This window comes from Paramormyrops kingsleyae, chromosome 4, assembly GCF_048594095.1.
Source record: "Paramormyrops kingsleyae isolate MSU_618 chromosome 4, PKINGS_0.4, whole genome shotgun sequence".
NCBI classification, from domain to species: domain Eukaryota; kingdom Metazoa; phylum Chordata; class Actinopteri; order Osteoglossiformes; family Mormyridae; genus Paramormyrops; species Paramormyrops kingsleyae.
Genome location: NC_132800.1, coordinates 18,540,722 through 18,561,369, shown reverse-complemented (window position 1 = coordinate 18,561,369; position 20,648 = coordinate 18,540,722). Strand labels below are relative to the sequence as shown.

The window sequence follows — 20,648 nt, the reverse complement described above, 5'->3', positions numbered from 1 at the left end:
GAGCGAGCCGGGGAGTCTGGCACAGTAGTCGGGAAGTCGGGTAACACAGGATTTAATGCGGACAAACAATTAAAAAAACATCCAACGTTAATGACCAGACAGGGGTAAGACAGACACAGAAGCACTATGTAGGAGTCAGAAGGGACGACAAAGGGGGCGTGGAGGAAGATGGAGGGACAGAAGGAGGGGACGAGAAGGGAGGTGAAAGGGACACCGGAGGAGGTGAGAAGGGAGCAAAAGCCGCAGCAGGCAAAGCCGCTGGCGACTGACGAGTCGGAGTAGGGGGACCGCCGAGCCAAAGCCAGGGGGCAGGGTGGGCGGGACCCGACCCCTACGCAAGTGTCCTTTCCCCCTTCTGGACACGGAGAGTCAAGGTCCAGGCTGGGATCTGCCACACTGGGGTAATGGTTGGGGCAACCCACCAGAGGGCCTCAACGGGGCAGTCACCAGGGATATCCACGAGGGGTCCCACTCAAGATCCTCCCCACCAGAGATGGAGGAGGAGTGTCGGTCCAATGGTTTGGGACCTCCTCGGGGACAGGGTCCAGGGGATCGGGAACCACGGGGGCGGAGCAGACGCAACAGGCAGGCAGGCTTCGGGCACAGGCAAAGCAGCAACAGGCAGGCAGGCATCGTGCGCCGGCAAACAGCGGCAGACAGACGGGCTTCGGGCGCAGACATCGCCGGGCCGGTTCCTCCCAGCACACCGTAGGGAAGACAGCAGAGGTTGAGACGGCCCCTAGGAAAATGCCCAGCTCGTCCTCCTGTCTATTTCCCCGCTTATTTTTCCTGCGAGCTGGCTCTGCGAGGTCCGGTGGCTCGCACGGCAATGGAGGAAGAAAACCGCAATCAAAGGATGCCTGACGGAGCATATCAATGGTCCTCAATTACCTCGGGCTGTTCGAGCCAATATGCCACCTCCTCCAACAGATCATGGCGTTCCGCCTCACTGAGGGGAGGCATCTTCACTTTTGGTCCAGTCATTCTGTTAAGGAGCGAGCCGGGGAATCAGGTGCGGTAGTCAGGAAGTCGGGTAACACAGGACTTAATGCGGACAAACACAACTCAAAAAACATCTAACGGTAATGACCGGACAGAGGTAAGACAGACACGGAAGCACTAAATACACTGAATTAACAACAACTAGACACAGCTGAAAACACCGGGATTCCACACGAGGTAACAAGGGGGGCATGGCACACAGGAGGATCGGACTAGCAGGTCATGACAAGAGGAGGAGAACCACCTTTGTTCTCAGGGCCGTTCAACTCCTCAATTCACAGACTTCTCTCCCCCCCCTCCCTGTACTGAAAACCGTCATTCATTCTGCACTTGAACCCCCCATGCCCACTATCAATCCCTCCCTTTACATATTTATTCACTTCTTATCTACCTGATTGACTGCAATTTTGCACAGCATCCTTCAAACACTGTTGCACTTTATGTCATTGTGTCCTTGTTCAGCAGCCCTGTGTGCCTTTAACTGCCCCTCGGGGACAAATAAAGTTATTTTGAATTTGAATTATCTGCATAAGGCCAAGTGTGTATGCAGGTTTTTGGGATAACCTTTAGGTCAGCTGTTCAAACCCAGTTATTAGGACTCTTCAGACAATCAGTCCACTAAGTAGTAATCTAATTAGGGAGTTTCAGCGAAAAACATGTATGCACAACGGCCCTTTCTGGTTAAGACTGGCCACCCCTGGCGTACACAGACAGTATTAAGACCATTTTCTTGGAGTGATATGTGACACACCAGAACGAGTTCAGGTCATCAATATTTACAGCTGTGTCGATATGGCAAATAAAATTGGATGTAAATGGTGGGGGTTGTTGCAGTAGCTTCTGTAGGTCCGATATAGACAGGAAATCCTGGAGGATATTACATAACAACAAAAGGATTTATATACATTTTATTTCAACTCAAGGCAAATTAACTTCTACTGATTCAGCTCTTTCTGCAAGTAGACCTTCATTACACCAGGGCTATTGTGCAAGACAACTACGTGGAATTATTTAGGTCAGGACAGTCCGACCCTGCTGCTGTATGGCTTAGGTGCAGCCCTAGTTTAACACACCTGATACAGATAATCAGGCCCTTCAGTAATATCTCAGTATTAGTCAGGTTAGCTTCCACATAGCTGGCTCTAATACTGACACGCTACTGAAGGGCCTGATTATCTCATTACACAGCTAAGCTATGCAGAGTGCTAGATCTCTAGGAGCAGGGTTATAGGCAGCCCTGATTTAGGGTTTGCTCTGGTATGAGACATTCACCAGAGAGGGCAGGACCTGGGAGCAGAGTAGCGTCAGTTACAGTATCTATCCAGCAGCCTTCAGTGTTACAGGTATGTGTTATGTACCCAACAATGATGTGATCACTCTGCCAGCCATAGTATTTCAACGAGTAACCTTCCATGCGCAGACCTAAGCAAAGCACAACCCTAAATGTATGAAGTGCCACCGAGATTTGAACAACTCTGACCGCTGGATTCAAAGTCCACAGTACTAACCGCTACACCATAGACGTTGCAAATAGTCGACAACACACAAGATTAACTGCAAGCCCTTCCTAGCCGGTTTAAATATAATTCGATGTGTGTGTGCTTGAACTTATATCACAGACTGTAATGAATGTTAGAGACTCCATGCCAGTATTTATTGAAGATTTTGAATTGCTAATTAATTATCTTATTCATCATACACCACTTTCTCCACCTTCAGAAAGTGGAATGAATTTAGTGTTATATAGTCAAGTGTGGTTTGTTATTCCTGCGTTTCATAAATACGAACAGAAAACCGTCCTCCTATAAAATTTTATAATGACAATTCGGTTAATCTCGATCAATCTGCAATACTGTTAAGGTATTGATCGGTCCAAAGGCAAAACTTTTCTAAAACTTCATCTACTTCCATTCGCTAGACTTATGCAAAACATCTATACTTGACTAGTCAAAAGAAGGTGAACAATTTATTCGTATGTTTAGCAATAGCATTCCCATTCATTCCCTCCCTCATCTTCCGCCATACTGCAACTATATATACACATATATGGAATTTTAATTTTTAATTTCACCTAAATGATGAATTTCCACAGAGCCATTAACGACTTTAGCCATACGCGTCTAGCCTCAGATTTGTTCTGACCGTTATTTATCTGGAAGGGAAACTTATCGAAATGTATCTACATATAAAATGCATTAAATTTACTATAATCATCTCCCTCTCTCTCGCTCTCATATATATATATATATATATATATATATATATATATATATATATTCATATTCGTAATTCTTAATATAATATCAAATGTACGTGGACCGTCTGCCAAAAATGCGGATTCTTACTGCCATCTAGTGGTCATTAGTGTACATATGTTTAAATTAACGAGTCAAAAGCGCGATTACTTCAGTCTGTTTTAACATTACCCACGATATTCTTTGTGTGACCCGATAAAGCTGAATAAATAATCTTCATATATAAAATAATTAAACCGGATATAATTATGTGCAACGTTGTCTATAGAATGAACAGTTATTTATCTGCTGTTGTTTATAGTATATCAGTATTGCTTACTATTTATAAGTGGGATTTTAATAATAACACTACTTACTATATACTTCCCGTGCATTTCACTAAGCCAGTCTATATAATAATAATAAATTATTACTAGGCAAAAAAATGCGTTTTATTGGCAGATGCGTGATTAGTTGCAGAAAAATATCTAACAATTACTGTCGAAGTTACCGTAGTTGTAATATCCATTGGAAATATAGTTGAAAGGACGTCAGATTCCCGAATTTATCCGAGAATAAACCTGCGTTAAAGATGCCCCACGGTCCTGTGGGTGGCGCTGTTTCAGATAAAGCGTCAAAGTCAGTATTATTTCCCATACACCGCATAACCGTAGGTTCAAAGAAACTGAATTCGACTGCTATCCTACTGAGCTTGTACCCCAGCCGTAGGCCTATACCCTGTAATAAGCTGTAGGCCCCAACGCGACTCTGGATGGATGGATGGAATCACAAAGGGAGCCAGATTTGATCCCCATTGAATGTAAGAATAAACCAACAATCGATTGCACGTGGCTACAAATAAATAATATTTACTGAGCAGTGGTTATAATATTAGTCATTATTAGTCTTTTATTTTTTCTGAAATTTCCGGTTTCAGCATGCCTCTGCTAAGGAAATGGACAGTAAATGTTACTTGCAACTGAAGGCAGATCAGTCAATGGCGACATGATCTGTGTGTGATGCTGCGAATCAGTGGTTACACCATTATCAGAGAGAGATAGGAAGATATATATTGACAAGGGAAAACCCAGTCAGGCTGTCAAAACCGAGAATGCGGAATGACTGAGCTCAATTTGATAAGTCAAAATGCCCGCAGTTTCAACATTAAACGTCTTCTGTACGCTTTGGGATGACCCTGAACCCAGAAATATCAATATAATCGTGAAATTGTCTTAATAAAACACTTCGAATAACTTATCTTAAGCTGAATGCTTTTGCGGCTTATAAAAATAAGGTTATAAGTGTGCATGGAATTAGGTAACAAATTTAGAAAATTAAATCTCACATGTAAAATTTAACAGAAGCGCTCAGAGTGCGCAGAGGAAGGAAAATCACATCTTGTGGCTGAAACTGGGGAGTTTGATTTTCGCCTTTGAAATTTCGGACATTAAAACGCCGGCATCCCTAAACTGAGCGGGTGTCGGTACACATGCAGCGGGCTTCGGTGCGGGTGGCGGGGGCGTGGGGGGCGTTGTAGGTCCTTGGGACGCATGCGCTTGGACCGAAAGCAGTCGGTCTGGAAAGCCCACAGCAAACGGATGTAATCAAAGCAAAGATTTACCTCTTATCTAGCATACATGGTGAAATTGTAAGTACCGGCACCCAGGAATGGGTCTGCAGACGCTGTGATTGTATGAGGTATAGTTGTAGACATAGTCCAACGTGGCAATCAGTGCAAGTTGATATAAATGACGATTTTGTTTCTAGTGACTGTCCTGCATGATTTAAACCACAGTCTGCCGAAACAGTCTTTTTCGAGGATCTGATGAGTGACAAAAAACATGCATCTTGAAAATTCATTTGCGGTGATCGGAAGTGTCTGTTGCACAACATGGTTTGATGCGCTTCTGCGTTAGTATTCTCGGTAATAATGAAATCTGCAGGAGTGTTTCACTCTTGGTCCCGCTGTCGATGTTCACGCCTGGTTTAGGGTTTAGATGCATCGCTTCTGAGTTTTGCTGGGCTGCTGGTTTTTGGATACGGTCGCATTTGAGAGTAAAACCTGCTACTGGCATGGCAGCTTCTGTACTTCGGATAGGTGGGGGACGCCTGCTGTCACTGCTGGGCACAGTTTGTCTTTCCTATAAACTACACATATTATATCATTAAGAAAAGATGAATAAATAAGCATGCACGTGCTTGTGCAAAAGAAAATAACAAATAATAAGATAAAATAAAAAACATGCAGCCGCATGTATTTTATTTGATAAAACTCACTACAGTCCATAATTCAGTACTCTGGGCATCGATTTGCAATATTAACCGCCTTTAAATGTATTATCGTATACACGTAGGCTAATGAAAAAACAGGGGAAATATGTTGTCACGTCTAATGGTTCGACTTTTATAAGTAGTTCCGCTGGTAATTTTATCAAGGTAAGATGCGGACTTTCCCCGTCGTAAGGGAGTAAATTGATGTTTTGTAGAATGAGCGTATTTCATAACGACTCAGATAAACGCACACGTGTAACTAATATTCTGAATTAAGGCAGAATTATAGTTATTAATTATTTATTATTATTTATCCGTTCTACAGGTAGCTTTCGAATATGTCCGCCAATAACATGCTTTATTGGTTCATTATAATTCTTTTAAAATATTATAGATTGTTTTTGATTAGTTTTGACGTATCAGTAAAGAATGCGCTCTTTTTTGGTTGTGCGGCTCCCCTCATGTTGATCAGCATTCTAAGCCGTTCGCGTACAGACGCAGCCGAGCTGCTGCGCACCCCTGAGGCCGGTAGGTGGCGTATTCGCGTCCCAGGAGAGGAATAAAATATTAAGCTTAGCACTAATCGATGTAGTTCATCTTAAATATGTATGTCTTGTTCATGCTAAGGACGTTTTCAGTGCTATCTGTTGAAATTTGTGTAATTTACTAACAAAATGTCGACGCCCAGATGATATATTGAATTAGATTATATTAGCAGTACTTAGCAGTAGTGAGCCTTTACTTGTTCTGCCGTTATAAAGTTGCTGGATAATGGATATATGTAATTAGTTATAAATTATGAATTCAAGATGGATCATGTGGCCAATGCTGAGCAGTGCTGGTCGGTGTAATCATGTACAAACTGACAGGCCGCATGTGAGTGAAAGCAAATATAAAGAAACTATACAGGCACGTAATCAAATCTAGTCCAGATGATGACGCGTCTGTCCCTCTGTCCATTGGGGGTGTCCTTTGGCGCTGTCTTGGGGATGTCCCGCGGGGCAGCGTTTTACAGAGTATTTTTAAAGGTTCAGCCTACCTATATTGAAAATGTTCCTGCATCATTAACCCACAGCCCTAATGATCTATCCACCCATCTTCCAACCGCTTATCCAGGACATAATCATGGGGACAATTTAATAAACTATTATATGCCATTTTTGTAACAATTTCAAAACAGGGAGAGTTTGTTACGTAAATACCCATAATCAAAACACAGAATTTTTTGTTAGGATACGCAGTCTATACTACATGTATTCAACAACGCGTTTTAGTCTTGATACAAAACATGTAGGGCTGCTCGTTCACCTGCTGAAATTTGAGTTTATGAAGTTTAAAGTTCATCACGGCAAAATGGTTTTCATGCCCGTCTACTCTTGTCTATTTGGGGTCTGCTTGGTTAGATGTTGGTCTTCATCCAACTATATCTAGTGATACATAAAACAGACATGCATCTATAAATCGTCCTTACTGTGTGGTTCTGCATGTGTGTGCCCTTTGATGGACTGGAATCCTGTCCACAGTGTTTATGTCTACCTTGTGCCCTGTCCTGCCTGGGACAGACTCCAGGCTCACGTGACCCGGTACAGTCATAAACGGTTATGGAGGATGGATGGACCTTCAGATGTGTGATATGCATTATATGAATGTAATAGGTAGGGGGCGCTGTTGGTGTTTATCAACATTACATGAGGAGTAGGGATACCCGCACCTTTGCAGTTAACGGGGGCATTTACACTAAAATACAATTTCGAGTCACATGGAAAGGGGTCATTTATACAGACTGGAACCGTGGTGTAGATGTCTTCTGCTGCGAACAGTAACTCACAGTAACCACTTCTGAAAATGTTGCGGATAGATATATCTGCCAATTATTGTTGTTAATTTCGAAATTTGCTTATTATTAGAAGTTAGTGAACAAGACCAAACCGCATAGTTATGAGGCGGTTTGTAAAGATGTTTTCAGGGCGTATATGGCGCGTTTTAGGAGACAAGCTAACATCCGTATTGCTGATGCAAACTGGGCGTGAATGTGGCGCTTGGATCTCAAACTGTTCCCCTGCTCCTTGTTTATCTGATGAGCTCCCAGCTGCTCGAACACGTGGCTAATTAATCTCTCCGGGTAGCTACGTGACCGCTATTCTCTTTGTTTTGTTGTATCCATTCCCCAGGACTGTCGCCTTGGGAATTAGCATATGGTTAATGCGAAACAGGATATACAGCATCAATTGGGTAGAAATCACTTAAATGTTTTTTTCTTTTCCCAGAAGTATAAATCTTAAACTAAAGCATATCATATTTAATCAACTGTGGCAGTAAAGTAGATCCACAAAACCTTTCAGTCAAGGGGAGTCCCGATTGTTTTTCGCAGGTTTGAGTCGTTCTTAGATTCTGTTGTGCATCATTATTATTATCATCGCCATTACTGTTATTCATTTTTGTTTGTTTTTACTATTACTTGGCAGATGCTTTTACAAAAAGTGACAAATTTTTCAGAAAGCAGGTCAGACGGTCCCTGGAGCAATTCAGGTTAGGGGCCGTGCTCAAGGGCCCAATAGTGAAATCCCTCTGCTGACCCTGGGATTTGAACCAGCAACCTTCCAATCACAGGAACAGAACCCAATAATACGGCTGGGAGATGTGTAGCTGATGATGTATAGCGTAAAGTTCTTCATTTACACAATATATAAATCTAGTAGATTTTAGCGGAGAAAAAAAATCAGAATACATGGCATGTAAGGAGAGATAGGTTGATATTGTTTTTTTCCATTTCTATCTCAACATTAAAATTTTGAGTATCTGCCTACTGTGGTATATTTATGAACTACTAAGCTTTAAATGAGGTATTTGTATCAGTACATTTGAAATACATGGCAAACTATCTGCATTTTGTGTTGTAGCAGTATTGTGCGAGTATGCTAATAGGAGAACGTAACGGTCATGCTGCTCAAACGAAGGCTATGCAGCTACGCTACAGGGAGAAATCCCCGCCCAACGTGATTGACAGAAATCTGCTTCTTTCTTTTATTCAGGTACAACTTTCACAGAAATAAACAGAAATATGCAGTATTTCTTAAAGCGCAAATTGTGCACTGTTGCCAAATTAAATACAATAAAGAAATCAGTCGTAAAAATATCACTGTATTTCACAATATCTTCTCAAAAAGTCTACATATGTCTCCAGTACAACATATACAATGGAGCACAGATAAAACTTTTAAGTAGTCATTAAGCAAACTTTAGAAAGAAGTCTGAAGTCTATATACATTTTATTGTGGTCGGAGAGCTCCGTTCGCATTGGTGCCGTCTCTACATGTAATGGTATTTTAGGGAATATGCTGTATGTATGTTTTGGAATATTTTTAAATGTGTTTTTAATATTTTAAATATGTAAGAACATCTGTCTTTCTAATTATTGCCATATAATGTGCTACATTGCACATTGTGTTATATAATTACATTTGCATTGCATTTACATGTATTTATTCGGCAGACGCTTTTGTCCAAAGAGACGTACAAGCAAGGCACAAGCAGTACGGTATGAAATTCAAAGCCACATGTCAGGTGACACGGTGACAATGTCGCCTCACGCCTCCACAAGGGAGGGGGTTAAACATTCTGCCTCCTGCATGGGGCGGCTTATTCTCCTGATGTCTGTGATGTTGTCCAGGATAGCGTGTGAATGTGTGTCCTGCCATGCACTGGCAATCCCTCCAGAGTGTCCCCCACCTCGAATCCTGTGCTTCTTCCAATCGCATCATTATGGCTTTTGCCTCTCTATTGGAAGAGTTTCCGAAGATGAGTGTGTGAAGTGACATGTTAAAGACCTAGACTGCGTGACGTATCTGCACATCTTATCGTATCTTGGGGGTGGGGCTGCTTTTAGCGGTGCTTCTGCAGAAACTGCATGTGTCTCCTCTACGGTTTCTGGGTCTTCAGACAGTCCAATGGGACGCTGCTCACCTGACTTGGGCCCTGCGTTCACTTCAGACCGCTTTATGGGGGCTTCCAAGATCGTACGCACCTTTAGTGTAGTCTGGGCACACGCAAACAGTAACAATCAATCTCCGTCCAAGATACTAGTACTGTACCAGTCGGACTGGCTCACGTTTATTCATTGGCTACGATATTATGATATTTGTGTTTCTCAGGGGACGTTTTTGATTGGGCCTCTGACCTGCTGTAGTGGTGTTCAATTCCCAAGACATATGACGACCAATCACCTGAGGTTAATTATTTCATGGAGTGCAGAACCTGGAGCTGAAATGTTTTCAGACTACGTGTCTAGTCACATGTCTGACTTCTCGTCTCGCCATTAAATACATAAATATTCCTGTATTCGGGGAACTGAGTTGCTCAGCAAGCTTAAGTCCCTGTACCTTTGATTAGAAGATCACCAGTTCAAGCCGTGGCAGAATAGTCACATGTTTGTGGGCCCTTGAGTGAGGCCCTTAACCACCAGCTGCCCATGTTTGTGGGCCCTTGAGTGAGGCCCTTAACCACCAGCTGCCCATGTTTGTGGGCCCTTGAGTGAGGCCCTTAACCACCAGCTGCCCATGTTTGTGGGCCCTTGAGTGAGGCCCTTAACCACCCCCCCACAGTTACCCCCAAGCCTGCTCTCAACTGTATATGTGTCTCATGTAGAGCACAGAGAAGCATACCTGTACTGATACTTGTGCAACTAGCAAATGAAGGATTTAATTTAAAAAATGAAGACATTGTTGTGCACATACTACTTGGAATAATCTCTTACGTTTACCCCGATAAATGACAATTTTCTATAATATATTCTTACCACTGATAGCATCATGTTTTAGATGCAGATATAATGGCAACACTTTACTTGACGAGGCACAAATAATACACTATTAAACTATTACTTATCTATTAATTACCCACAAACTACGTCTTAGTTACATGCTGATCTCATGTTAATTCATCATTAATGAATTATGATGCATGTTTTATCTCAAGCACTTACTATATTTGTTACTATATGTGTTAATTCTGTAAACCTTTGTGAACTATTGAAGGAATTACTGAAGGAACAGGTAATGAATGACACAAGAGATACTGCTCTCATGTTTGTTCATCAATGAATCGTGACGTCTTTTATATCAAGTGACCATCCATTCTAGGGATCACGTAGATTTAACAGATAACCTTCATTCAAATCAAAGTATGCAACTGAGAAAAAAGTAGAGTCAGACAGTCCTGGAAGCAATCGAGGGTTAAGGGCCTTGCTTAGGGGGCCCAACGGTGACATCACTCTGCCAACCACAGGATTTGAACCAGCAACCTGCTGACCTTCCAAGTCCTAACCTGCAGAACCACACACTACAGAGGGAGCCACGTCAAATAGCCGCCTGGAGCGTGACGGGTCCATGGCAGAACCATGCAAGGTCAATGCACGATCCGTGCACGGAATGTGATCCCCCGCGATGACGCAGTAAACGAAGCCCCGCCCCATAAACGCCCCATGCGCTTTCTAAAAAGATGGTTGCAATGCTGTATAATCCCGCCAGGTGGAGCATTGACTGGCACAGTTAACTGCACCGTATCTTTAATATACAGTACAGTACAGGCAGTTCTTTTATTGCAAACATAGTTTCATAGATAGATGACGTGGTAAAAAAACAACAACAAACTGATTAATAAAACAGATTTGTTAAATCACTCAATACACAACCCATGATGATTATGCTATTTATTATTAAATAATGAATTAATGAAACTACAGTAGTTAGTGAAGTATTTTTCAAGACATGCTTAATGATCCTTAAAGACACGGTAACGTCTGTAATTTATCTACAGTATACCGATCATTGTAGGTACGGAATACAAATGCGGGCTATGTACAGTATTTTACAATACGGTGTATTTTACCTAGTTCCATTTAGTATACTGATAAATACTATTTTGCTGCAAAGTTATGCTCAAAATGTAACTTCTGCTTGGGTTTGTTTTCGTTATATTTTTGATGATGTTTTCGCTGATGTTTTTTTTTTACTTATAGTCAAAAATTGGCATTACAAAGGTAATTAATCTGTCTCTTCTGCCACATCTATTCACAGTTGTGATAAGTGATTAATGCCCCATCAGATTTTTTGATGGGGGAGCATTATGCATGGTTAAATGACTAAAGAAATACTGATCTGTATGGGCAGACATTTGTTCCAGATTGCATGCACCATTAACACTACCATCCCTGAAAAAATCAAGCTCTCCGCACAAAGAGCCCCCCCCCCCTCACTCCCCACAGACATAAACTGTATTGATATTTATTATCATTATATAAACGAATGAATGACATACGGAAACAAACACACGCACACAAAAGTCTTTTTTGTTTGCGCCGTAATATATTTGGACCGCCGTCTTGTCTTTACAACTGAATAAGGTGACGCAGATTGTTGCAGACATAAATTGTATCTATATTTACTGTATAACTAGAAATATAACCGAATGAATGTGATATGGAGACATATGAACACACATGCGTAAGTCTTTTTTGTTTGCGCCCTAATATATATTGGCGCTAATGCGGCCAGCTTGTGTGGGGAGTTGGGGGGGGGCTCCACCAGAGGCTCCAAAAATTTTCGGAGCTTTCAGGGATTCTAGTGTTAACACTGGCATTCCTGAGGTCTACGAAATTTTTCGGAACCTTTGGTGGACCACCCCTCACTCCCCACACAATATTTATAATTAGAATTATAATCGAATGAATGTGATATGGAGACACATGAACACACATGCGAAAGTAAGTTTTTTGCGGCGTAATATATTTGGCTGATGGGAAACTGAAATCGCAATTGCCGAATCACGAGAGATGGGGTTAAATTGTATTTCAAATTAAGATATTCCTTAGACCACACTGTTAGAAAAACGTCTCTGTGCTGACTCGAGGTTGAAACCGTGAAACTTGCTTCATTTACAAAACAATAAGTGTTGATCGGCGCTGACGAGGCTGCGAGCAGCTTGTGTGGGGAGTGAGAGGCGGGGGCTCCTTGTGAGGGAGCTTGATTTTTTCTGGGATGCTAGTGTTAAACATGGTTTATTTGTCCAAGGTTGCTAGAGCCTGATTTACTCCTACCAATATAAATTATTTCAATTAAACCCATTTGTCTCAATCACAAATTAAGCCAACGCTGTATGAAAAATGAAGTTTTATTCAAAAAATATAGCTACACTGAAATGAAATGAAAACAATGAAAATGAAAACAAACATCAAGTCCTAGTATAGCCAGCCCGTGACTGTTCAGGGTCAACTTTACGTGGACTTCTCAGTCGTTCGTTGATCTTATTTCTGATCCGGAACCAGTGGTCCGCTGTGAGATCCGGAAATCTCCGCATGACAGTCTCCTGCACCTTGTCTTTTAAATTGTTGGGCAATTTGGCTTTGCCGTTTGTCCCACCCCAGTTTACCTGCTTTGCCCAACTCTGGTAGGCTTCAAATGGGCATAGCGCCAAAAACACACTGGCCGCATATATATCTGGGCGACGCTCTCCTCGCTGGAGACACTCTTTATAAAAAGAGTTTTGTGGACATGGCAGTTTTGTAATGGTCAGCAAAATAAACACTGTCTACACTGTTTGCGCCGTAATATATTTGGCTGACGGTGGGAAAACTGAAATCGCAATTGCCGAATCACGAGAAATGGGGATTGAACTGTATTTCAAATTATTGTACGATATATTACAACCTGTATTTCATGATTCCTCAGACCACACTCTTAGAAAAACGTCTCTGTGCTCACTCGAGGTTGAAACCGTGAAACTCGCTTCATTTGCAAAACAATAAGTGTTGATCGGCGCTGAGGAGGCTGCGAGCAGCTTGTGTGGGGAGTGAGGGGGGAGGGGGGGGGTTCCTTGTGAGGAGAGCTTGATTTTTTCAGGGATGCTAGTGTTAAACATGGTTCCCAAATTTGGCGTTTATAACGATTCAGACAGACTGAATTTAAGAATGTCTCCCATTTTCTGCCCATTGAAGTAGTTGGTTCAAGTAAATGTTTTTTTTTTTCAATACCCCAACAAAATCCCCAACAATTAAAACACGCAAACATGACTTAAAAATTTATTCTTCCAAAAATAGTCAGAGTTAAAACAGTAATTTGTCTAAAACATACAATACAGTACATGTTGCATTTTGCTTAAAGGTCATTAAAATACCCGGATAACACCATCTGCTGATTAGTCTCTATCTGGTTCTTTTATACTAAAATATTATTTAAAAAAAAACTATCAAAGATGCAACAGTTTAAGTCTTTGTTTCCGTCAAACTGTCAGACGTTTTGCAATTCTATGTTCAGAATATAGATCTGACCAAACATCATTCTAGATCTGTTGCACTGTGACGTCATTCCAGCTCCCTCAACAGCTTGTTCAGGCTCCTCCAGTAGCTCCAAAAGGCCAGCCGTCACCCGTCTGACCCAAGCCTCCATAGCGGAGCTCTGCTTAAAGAGAACAGGAGAATTTAGTGAAGAAAAAGATACTGTAAATACGCTTTACAGAATATCTAGTTAAGATAAAAAAAGAAAATATACTAATAAACCTATGTAACACAGAGTGTGTAAAATACTGTTTTGGGAAATCTGGAATGTAAATAAACTGCCTGCGCTAATGTTAACCATTGAACTTTGTTAACAGTAGCCACTGACTGTTTGTATTATCGTCTGCATTAAAATAACTGAGAATTTACTTAATGCGCTTTTTATACAAATAAGTTAAGCGATATAACATTCATACTGTATATGAGCAGTATATACACTGTACTGTACAGTATGCGTTGCAAAACTACCATGCAAAAAATGGGAAAAATATAAACCTGGTTATGAGCGTTTAGCTCGCTAGCTCCTGTACAGCTATCCTTATCTTCTGTCCCTCATGAACTACATCACATTATATTACAGTCACAGAAATAACCTGCAGATTAACTCTTACCCAAAGAATAAATAAATGCATTTTCAGAGAGCACAAACACATTTACTGTATGTTTCTCGAGTAGTGCAGTTTTTGTAATAGGGACATTAATAGTATTTTCGAAGCTTTAGCGTCTTTTTGAGGAAAAGAGGAGTGACATTGTATTGTTAGTTTGTGACACTGACAGTAAGCTGTAATGTTAACTCCAGACTTGGTAAACAGATCATTAAGTTATCTAAAGTCACATCTGACCGCTGCTGTTGCTGCCAGTGATTTTCGAAACGGCCAATAAAAAACTAAACTGGGAAGTAACCTGTGAACTACCCCAAACAAATTTTATAAAATAAAACACCACTTACCGCGAATAGTCCATTAAGCCGCGATCTTCATTTCTGTAGTGCAGTTTGATAGCGTCAGTTCGGCGGGGGTGGGTGGTTAAAATCACGTGATTGCAACTCAGCGCAGCTAGATTGCTGGCTTGTGTTAACATGTTCTTGAGAACGAAGCTCCATCTAGTGGTGGCACCAGGTAAATGAATAAATAGGCGTGTTTACTGTGAAATCTTGACACGCCTATCTGGCTTGAGAGGGAGGGGGGACTACGCCGTCCATAGGGCAGCCGTACGCCATTCGCACGCCATTCACACGGCCGCGGCTATTTGACGTGGCTCCCTCTGTAGGTTACTTTGAGTAATTAAAAATGAGACAAAGAAAGATAGATAGATAGATAGATAGATAGATAGACTGAGCAGTATGTTTCAGTTGGGTTTTCTGCCATTCTGTATCTCATCCTTCCCAGTGCTCTGTCGCCCCCTGCAGGCCGATGGGATCGGAGCGGAAGGAGACGGAGAATCGGCAGCCAGAGGCCGAGGAGGCGGCATGGTCGCGACCCGCCGCCAGGGAGCGCGCCCCCAACGCCTGCTGCTTCTGCTGGTGCTGCTGCTGCAGCTGCTCCTGGTGAGAGTGCATGGAGGCCTCTTGCTCCGCCCCCCGGGCCGTCGCCGGGGAGGTGGGCCGGGCAGAATGCGCCATGAGGGCTGCACAGCTACAGGCTGGAGGAATGAGCTGCGTGATTCTCTCCCTCTGGGTGGGTGGGTGCAGCAGCAGATGGATGCATCCTCATTAAAGCCTGTTAACACTTCATTGTGGCAAGGCGGGGGCTCAGAATGAAATCCCACCCGGAGTCGTAATCTCATTACACTCAAGTGGACTCCCCAGCTGCTGCAAAGCTGGCTGGATTAATTACCCAGGTTGGGGGGGGGGCTTCACTTCTTCACTTGAAGCCTCGCCCTTGCAAGAATAGGTGTTTGCATGTTCTGGTGGAAAAGCACCGGCGCTCCCAGCCTAAATATCACTGCACATGGGGAGGGATGTTTGCATGATCAAACACCGCGCTAAATAGGGGGTAAGACATGGAGCTATGGACCATGAATAAATGTACACATCTGTTACCATGGCAATGCTACATTAACAAGGCTGGTGAAAAGGCGGTTCAAATCCTTTAATGCGTAGGTCAGTGACGTACCATATGGGGGACTTGAACCAGCAAGCATCAGCCTACGTGTCTGTGACCATGAGTGCTCTGGTGCCCCCTGTTGGCTGTGGGTTGTATTTTGGGTGTAATACATGCACTGTGGGAGTGTTTCCATGAGGGGCTGTTGCGGGGGAAATGGCATACAGAACACACAGAATTCTCCCTCCAATCAAACGTCTGTTGCCTTGCAGTCTCACTGTGCAGAACGGAGATGGAGGAGAGGGAGAGCCCAGCAACATCAAGATAGAGGAGGCAGCAAACTGCGAGGATAGGTCAGTCCGACAGCGCCCCCTGTGTCCGACCCCAGTAGCACAGCTCTGCTAGAGCTTTCTGCAGCAGAGAAACTTTTTCACAAGTTTCATTTGTGAAAAGCTTGAATGAGTTTTCAAACCACTGTCAAGTCGGGGACTTAAAATTGTGAAAATACCTCATAGAGATCCCACTTACAAAGTTTTTCTCTCAGATTATGCTTCACGGTGTGTCCACTCAGTAGGTTAAGGATCTGTGCCCATATCCGGATGGTTGTGGGTTTGAATCCCACGGGTGATATCTCACTGTTGCCCCTAATATGATATCCCACGTTGGCCAGACTGTGTGCACCGTGTCCAAGGTGTCCTGGTGTCTGTCCCCCGCCTACCCCCCCAGCACGGAGCTCACCGTGGAGGAGGCATGCTCCTGGGGGCAGTCCTTTGACAGGATGATGAGCTGCCCCGCTGGGAGGGAGGCCTTCCGCAGCTTCCTCAGGACGGAGTTCAGTGAGGAGAACATGCTCTTCTGGCTGGCCTGTGAGGACCTCAAGAAGGAGACAAGGGAGGGCACCATCAAGGAGAAGGTCCGGACCATATACGAAGACTACATCTCTATTCTCTCACCCAAAGAGGTCAGTGGGGTGCCTTTTATCAAGTCCTGGTTATATTTGTGCTGCTCCAAACTTCCTGTAGACAAATTTGGAAAAAAATTGTCTATACTACTTTTTACTTTAAGTCTTGTAAAGAATAAACTTAATGGAGGTAAGTGAAACTGGCTCAGTTACCATCAGACCTGTTGCTATGACGCCTAGGGTGGGATATTTAAAGCTGGATATAAATAGCACTTCAGTTTCAGTCAGAAACGTACGGATGCTCCCTGGGTTACGATGATCCACGTTAGGATATTTGAACTTTACGATGAGTAAATGTATCTCACTTTCAGTACATTATTCTAAAAGATACACGAGATATTCAACACTTTATTACAAAATGGGCAAAAGCATCAACAAAAAGCCTAACTGTAGACTAATGTAAGTATGTTTGAGGTAGGCTAAGTTAGGCTATGATGTTTGTTAGGTTAGGTGTACTGTATTATAATGCATTTTTACCTTATGATATTTTCACATTATTGGAGGTTTATCTGAACGTAACCCCTTTGTAACCTGGGGACCGTCTGTGCGTACATCCGGGATCTACACCATCTTCACTCCCATATAAAAATGAATGCCACCAAGTGGACCAATCACAGTTCCCGCGCGCGGTGTGGTAAGGCAGACAAAACACAGACGGACAATACGATGACCGGGCTGGGGAAACAAACTGAAACCGAAATACAGAGGACTAATGACAACAACCAGAAACAGCTGATCACACGGGGATTCCACACGGGGTTAACGAGGGGGCGTGGCACACGGAAGGAGCGGACAATCGGGGCAGGACACATTGTTTTTTTTTTTAACTTTACACATTGTTTGGATACATTTATTTTCTTACTTTACAAATTACTGTTTCGGTAAATGTGCTTAGATGTGTTTAGTACAGTATATGCTCTTCTTGATTTATCCGGTTCATTTTGTGTTTAAATGCTAAAAAAAACATATTTAAGTATAATTTTTGGGGGCCGGGAACCAATTAATTGGTTTCCCATTATTTCTTATGGGGAAAATTCAATCAGAACTCAAACTTTTTAGGATTCGTTCTGGAGTTCTGAACCGATTAAGTTCGAGTTTCGAGGTACCACTATACTTACAATGTGGAGTAAACGCAGGAGTATAAATCAATACACTCATGGTCTCTGGTTCAAGCCAATGTCTCTTCTGTAATTTGGAAAATGATGTGCAGCTCAGTGGTTTAGATATCTGTAATCGGAAGGTTGCTAGTTTGAATCTCATACTTGGCAGAGTAACCCCACTTCTGCTAGGCCAGTGAACAAGGTCCAGGGGTGCCGACTGACCCTGTACCAGATGCTTTATTTATTTACCAGATGCTTTAATCTAAAGTGACTTTGCTCAGGGGCCCAACAGTGACATGTACATTTCTCCTCTCCCCGGGACGCAGGTCAGCCTGGACTCCCGGGTCCGAGAAATGATCAACCGGAACATGCTGGAGCCCTCGTCCTGCACATTCGACGACGCCCAGTTTCAGATCTACACCCTGATGCAACGGGACTCGTACCCGCGCTACATGGCCTCCCCGGCCTACGCTGACCTGCTCCAGGGGCTCGTGGAGAAGGGGCCCAGATCGTAGGCCCCGCCTTCTTTCACTGGCTGTTGTCCCTAACTCTCTCGGAGTAGACTGACAGAAAGGACCTCTCTGTCCATCCAGGGAAATCTTCCCGCCAAAACGTTGGCTTGAGTTATAAGATGAAAGGGTGATTCCAGGCCTGGATATTCCTGTACCATGACCACAGGCTGCGTTGCCTCCCAATTATGAGCTGTCCTGGATTTGCACGGAAGGATGATCCGGACAAAACAAACCTCTTTTTTTAAATCTCTGTTTTTGTTCCACGTTACGTATTTTTCATTATGGGTCGAAGTGAGGAAGGAGTTGTTAAAATCGTGGAAAGTGAACTTGTAGGTTGTGTCTTCGGTGCTTTTGTTCTTACGGTGTTTAGAAATGGGAATTTTGACATGGTTCTTAATGTCTGTGAGCTGAACGGGACAAGGCACCGTTCTCGGAAGATACCGGAATATGGCCTGAAAGGCATATTTATAAGATATCAAATCTTTCTTGTGTGCATTTCTCCTTGACTCCATGATAGATGTGACAACACCTCCCAGAATGTATTTGTATTTTAAAAAGGATAGTGGATTTTGAATGACCATTTATATTACATTTGACTATGAACCATTCCACTTATTGTCCATTTGGTTCAGGGACTAAACATAATACTATTACTACTACTACTAATAATAATAATGATAAATATTATATTATATTATAATTGCATATATTATAATTGCCTTCATGATTCAGAGCAAATTCGTCATAACTCAAAGCATTGTTTCTGGGCGCAGTTGACACTTAACGTGTTTGTATCAATGAAAAGAGAAAGGCCATATATGTTAGTTACCCTTTGCCTGGCTATGAATTACTCTGCTGGGGGGCCTTTCCTTTATTCGGCCTTTCCTTTATTTGGACTTTATTTGGACTTTTTCGCACGAAGAGCTACACCGGGCATGTGCCTTTTTATTCGCTACGAACCGTCTGCATCTACGCCTCGTTTGAATGTGTTTTTTTCTTGCCACAAGAAAACCGAGGTGGTCCTCTGGTGCTTACATTCGTCTTAACATGTGCAATTGGAAATATAGGGGCAAGAGAGTTATTTTCATTGTTATTGACATAAATGTATTTAAAATCAAAATCAATTTATCATTTGTATTGAAGCTGTATGTGTTTATAATATTTAATTTATATTTTACATAGAACTGAAATACCGTAGACAATTCTGTTCTTGAAGTATATATAATAAAGCACAGTAATTTTATCCAGTTTTATTTCTTACCGATTGTCTTGCAAGCCGCGTTGACAGTTTGATGGTAAACTAAATGATGATTCTAATATGCAAATACTGACAATTATCGTAAAGTTAAATATCTAACGTTAAAATTAAATTTCCAAGCAGACATCCGAGGCGCGCTTCTTTCGGGGTCGGTCCTCCGCCCCCGCCGTGCGGACCTGTTGCTTCAGCGAGCACCGAACCGAGGGTGGGGTTTTCGGCTTTTGCAAGGTTTCGGCTTAGAATGGGTAACAGATGACCAGGGATTACCTCTAAGGGGCACATCACGCCAACCGTGGATCGCAAACATGGGTCTAATTTAAAATAAAAAGGGGAAAACAACCCGCAATATTAGGTACGCCTGATGTGTATATTGGGAAATATTATGCTTGTACATCACGTGATGTACGAGGCGGGTTTTTTTTATAGACGTACGCTATTTTCACGGGAAGACGTCTTTGATGAAAATAGCCCTGTAAATAAACGAATGAGATTATTTGTTTAATAATAATGTTATTCCCCGGAGACCGCAGGGTTCTCTTACCGCAGAAGGTCACGACGAGCTGAAGCACATGCACCTGGGATCAGGACAAAAGCGTCTATTGGGGGCGACATGCCCCTCCTCCGTATCAATTATGTAAAATGCACAGCCCTCGAAATGCGGTTTTAAATGGGGTTTTGCATACTCCGCAAGCTGTTAACATGCACGGGGGGAAATATATCCCACAATCCGCTGCTTTTATCATGCGGTGTATTAAGCATGACAATAGGTTTGCGTTTAATCTCGGCTCCTTTTTTAAACTGACGAAACCAACACTCGGTACGTTTTTGTGTCATGGGAAATAACATTCTTATTTTGGGGTAGAAATAGGATTTTATGCTCACCCACATATGTAAAAATGTTGGAACTGGAAACTATACTAGTATACTAAACAGTATGAT

At 42.6% G+C, this 20,648-nt stretch overlaps 1 protein-coding gene and 1 long non-coding RNA gene across 3 annotated transcripts; one reads left to right on the top strand and one right to left on the bottom strand.

The window, feature by feature from the left end:
* Positions 1 to 4,750: 4,750 nt before the first annotated feature.
* rgs20 (regulator of G protein signaling 20) lies at positions 4,751 to 19,588 on the top strand. 2 transcript variants are annotated; one of them, XM_023838880.2, is made up of 5 exons: positions 4,751 to 4,884; positions 15,245 to 15,382; positions 16,151 to 16,231; positions 16,605 to 16,839; positions 18,266 to 19,588. In XM_023838880.2, the coding sequence occupies exons 1-5, from the start codon at positions 4,874 to 4,876 to the stop codon at positions 18,452 to 18,454; spliced, it is 654 nt and encodes a 217-aa protein (XP_023694648.2). In that variant the 5' UTR covers positions 4,751 to 4,873; the 3' UTR covers positions 18,455 to 19,588. The 2 variants fall into 2 exon arrangements, with proteins under 2 accessions (XP_023694648.2, XP_023694649.2); XM_023838881.2 differs by having other exon boundaries at positions 4,821 to 4,884; positions 15,225 to 15,382.
* On the bottom strand, positions 13,569 to 15,100 carry LOC140588768 (uncharacterized). Its single transcript, XR_011989946.1, has 2 exons — positions 14,786 to 15,100; positions 13,569 to 13,957 (listed from the first exon to the last, which is right to left on the bottom strand). It is a non-coding gene; the product is annotated as an uncharacterized lncRNA (long non-coding RNA).
* Positions 19,589 to 20,648: the final 1,060 nt, after the last annotated feature.